This window comes from Xiphias gladius, chromosome 23 (genome assembly GCF_016859285.1).
Source record: "Xiphias gladius isolate SHS-SW01 ecotype Sanya breed wild chromosome 23, ASM1685928v1, whole genome shotgun sequence".
Classification (NCBI taxonomy): Eukaryota; Metazoa; Chordata; class Actinopteri; order Istiophoriformes; family Xiphiidae; genus Xiphias; species Xiphias gladius.
Window position 1 is genome coordinate 29037708 of NC_053422.1, and position 4311 is coordinate 29042018.

Sequence of the window (4311 nt, forward strand, 5' to 3'; positions counted from 1 at the left end):
ATATTTAATGAGTTTCAAAATTTGGTAATGCTTTAGCATTTCAGTAGAACAAGCCCAAGAGCACTGTGCTCTAAAATTCTTCAAAAGAGAGAGAATGTTTTAACTAAAGTCATCAAATGAAAGCTGGACTTTCATTTAAAAAAGAGCCCTGACAATTTAACGCAAATTTTTACAAAGTTCAATAGTGTAAATCCATCATTAATATAATCAAACCAGTTATTACACAATTTTTTCAGTTTACCATTTTTTCACCTGTCAAATTTTGAAGGCACATTTCTCATTTCCATGAAAGGATCTAACACTGGTGAATTTGACACAGTTTATTTACTTCCCCTTCTACAAGGCAACCAACCTGTATACACATACATAGAATGTAAAGAGTCAAATAGATAGATAAAGAGACAGACCAGACTAGTGACATTGATATCCAATAGGAGAGCCTTTCAAATAGTCCTTTATTGTGTGTGTGTGTGTGTGTGTGTGTGTGTGTGTGTGTGTACTTGTACTCTTAAGAGTGAGGACCAGTTTGAGTTTTACATCTCAGGAGTAAGGACATTTTGGGAAAGTGGGGACATTTTGGCTGGTCCTCACAACTTTTAAGGACTGTTTGAAGGTTAAGACTTTAGTTAGTAAGTGTGTGTGTGTGTGTGTGTGTGTGTGTGTGTGTGTGTGTGTGTGTGTGTGTGTGTGTGTGTGTGTGTGTGTGTGTGTGTGTGTGTGTGTGTGTGTGTGTGTGTGTGTGTGTGTGTGTGTTTGTGTGTTGCGTGCGTGTGTTTCCAGTGTGCAAAGATGCCATCAGATGACAAAGAAAGAAAGAGTGACATGGAGCATCTGGGTGTCTTTAAAGAGATGAGTTACATCTGTATGGGAGACAAGTACACTTAACCCACTAACCATAAGCATAACATCTATTTATTTCTTTGACTGATTATCTCATAATAAAAGCCTATGAGTGCAAATCAGCTCGTAGCTGTATTTGTTATGAAAATGGGGGCTGATGCTTTGTTCTCAACAAGTTGTAAACCTACTACTGTATTTTTGGTTGTTTGTTTTACCAGGAAGTAATTCTAATAAACTCTTTCCTTGGTGGTATTATTATTATTATTATCAATTTTCCAAAACACATTATGCTGTTTAGTATTTGTTATGTAATTTTTCAGTGTCTTTTATTTGAGTGACGGCACATATCCTAGGCATGGAGAACAAAAATCAGCAATTAAAACCTTAATTATCTGTATGGCAAGATACCACTAGACAATAGGTTAACTGCCCCTTTAATGATGACACAAACATTAACCAGGGTAATTATAAATGTTTTACCTATATTCTTGCATATTTACATAATATGATCATTATCAAAAATATTGTTAGGTAATGTAATTCCAAATCCAGGTCCATTCAATGAGTTGACCTATCGTAGCCGGCAGATGCAGGCAGGCATTCCTGGACAACAATGTGCCCCTCAGAGCTTTTTTTTTTTGACAAGCCCTTCAAACGGATTTGTGACCGTTATGCATTAAGTGACCTGCAGAGACTGGCCCAAAAACACCACATCCAGCAGGCCAAGAAGAACCTAGGCAAGGTCTTCCTTCCCTGTAACGCTGTCAAGAAGCCGTGAGAAAACACATACACACACACACACACACACACACACACACACACACACACACACACACACACACACACATACACACATACACATGTACACATACACTATACTCTGAAACTGACAAACCAGGAATGTAAATGTAAATCTACAGGCCCCTAGATGCTGCTATGTTCATTACTCCATAAAAAAAGTTTTAAAATTGAAAGTCATGGTATAATATGGCATGCAGTGGAGACTGTGAGTGTCCTAGATGGTCATAACCAGGATATGGGTATAAAATTAATTACTCTTCAGTTGATTCACTTAATCAGAATCCTTCCCAATCAAAATTGATTTGCTAAATGCACCTCAGTGGAAACAGCTGCTTTACTGTAAACGTGGGCTCAGAAGTGTTTCTATTCTGACTGAAATTCAGCATAAAAATGTACTTTCCTGTCCTGTGACATAGCTCTTAAACCATGAGCTAATGTCTGCACACAAGCACATATCCACAAATACACTTACATTTATTTATCTGTTGTATTTCCTACTATTTCTCACTATTACATAATCTCTGTATGCCATCAGCTGTAACTCTGTCAGGGCTAGTTGAAGCCATGAGTCCTCTGTCAGTCGCCTGGAAAGCCCATTGCCCAACTGGACGCAACATCATCACCTCACCTCCCAAGAAAGGCTTTGGTCACAGGTTACTGGAAAAAACTCTTAAATGTTGTTCATATAAACTCACCAAGCATATTTTAACTTTTTTCCTCTGTACCTCTGTCATCATTACAGTAGAGTAATGATGACAATATTTTTACAATATTTGTAAGCAACGTATTTTTGCATGTGTTGAAGTAATCCTTGTTTTGGACCAGTTTTTAATAACCAGTGAACTCATAAATTAAATCTCAAAGCTTTTCTGGAAAGATAAATCTGTTTTTAAATGTTATGTGTAATTATCACAATGTTGCAGTGTTTTGCAGCAGAAGAAAGAGTTAAAATGTGCATTCTCTGTATAGTTAGTCAGATGTAAGTAAACCAATTTGGCTGACAAGTTTGTTTAGAATCATTAATGAGATCACTGGAAAGGGACTTGACAGTATTTGATATAGTATTTTGATACATTTAGATTTATGGATTTGTATTTATTTTTTATCAACAAAAATGCTCTGTGCAAAGATACTATGACTAACTAAAGTGTTTTTATCTTCTGCAGCTATCCCAATGTAACACTGTCCAAAACTGAGCTGTATGCCTCAGACCCCTATGCAAGAGAAATGAAAGTAACACTTGAAGGAAAATTCCAATTTATTAAAGTTTGGGTCTTATTTTCTAAGCTTTGGCCATAATTTCTGTATTCTGTTATAATAACATTGTTCTCACCAAAGTAATGTTATTGCTGAGATCTGGAAACATGGAGAGATCTCTAAAAAAGATGGTCCGATGGGTCAACAAACATTGAGCAGTCGGATAATCACACAAGCCAACAGTTATCAAAATGCGTTTTTCCCCTTAATAGTTTTTCAAGGACAGTTGTGTTATTTGCTTCTACATTTATTACCTTCTCAAAGTAAACGTCAACATGCTAGAGGTTCTACCAAAAAAGAAGCCTACCTCTGGCTAGGTCCATGTGTAACTTAACTTGCAGGTCATGGTGCTGCCTTGCCCTAAAAGTAGTATCAATCCTTGGAGTTTCACTGACTGGTACTGCCACATTTGACACAGGAACCTGAACCCCAAAGATATATTCTTGTTTTATTTCATGCATTACTGACCATGAGATTGCCAAGCAAATACATTACATTAGCTATACTCTCTTTTTTTGCAGTTCCCAATGGGCATTGTTGCAACACATTAAACATAAGAATGTACACAGATGACTGACACAGTCAGAAAGAGAATAAGATGTTATTTCTTAAAAAAATACATTTGAAAATAACCAAATCTGAAGATGTTGCTCTTTCCCAAGTTTCAGCATTCAACTTTACGTTTTAAATTTAATTGTGTGTGTACGTTCGTACAATTTAGAAGGAGGCAGTGATCCATCACTCCAAGTTAAGAGATGGTCCCTTCAATCTCAACCTTCACCCCAGAGATTATTTCCAATGCAATCCATACCACAGTGAAAAGGCACTCTCACCAGCACATAAGCCTCTCCTACCTGCACAGAAAGTCTCTCCTATTCTCTTTAAAAACCTGTTCCCCAGCAGACGTGTGATTATCTCCGACTGTTCTACTGTGTTAGGTGGAAATGATGTTACATGTCTGATATAATGCAGTTTGTTTTACATATTGAAAAGTTTCTCTGCATGTTTATGTGAATGTATTTTGTTTTAGATCAAAAGAATGAAAGCAGGGACCTTTGACATTCTGCTGATCCATTCATCATTCGCCATTCCAACTGACCAATCATGAACCCATCTTTTGCCCAGCTCCTGCTCCTAAAAGCACACTGAGTATCATCACTGTCAGTCACTAATCATCACTGTCAGTGCTAGCAGGTTTGATCCCCATCTCTCTCATTCACTTTCTCTCTCTCACCTTCCCTCTCTTAATTCTGTGGTTCATGCGGTGACACTAACTACTGCATGGAAATTGAGAATTTAATATAATCGACTGTCTTATTGAGGCAGGTCACAGAGGAAGCTTCCTTTTAAACTTGCATAAACTGATTTTTGGCAGCTATGGGCTAGCAGAAACAAGCTGTAAACATAACGTTG

At 37.2% G+C, this 4311-nt stretch overlaps 1 protein-coding gene across 1 annotated transcript; it reads left to right on the top strand.

The window, feature by feature from the left end:
- The first annotated feature begins 789 nt into the window (after positions 1–789).
- c23h4orf47 (chromosome 23 C4orf47 homolog) lies at positions 790–4070 on the top strand. The gene is given in 9 exon segments (XM_040119406.1): positions 790–896; positions 1394–1469; positions 1472–1612; positions 2161–2294; positions 2808–2874; positions 3620–3805; positions 3929–3953; positions 3956–4000; positions 4003–4070. Coding segments are annotated over 9 exon segments (849 nt in total).
- The last annotated feature ends 241 nt before the right edge of the window (positions 4071–4311 follow it).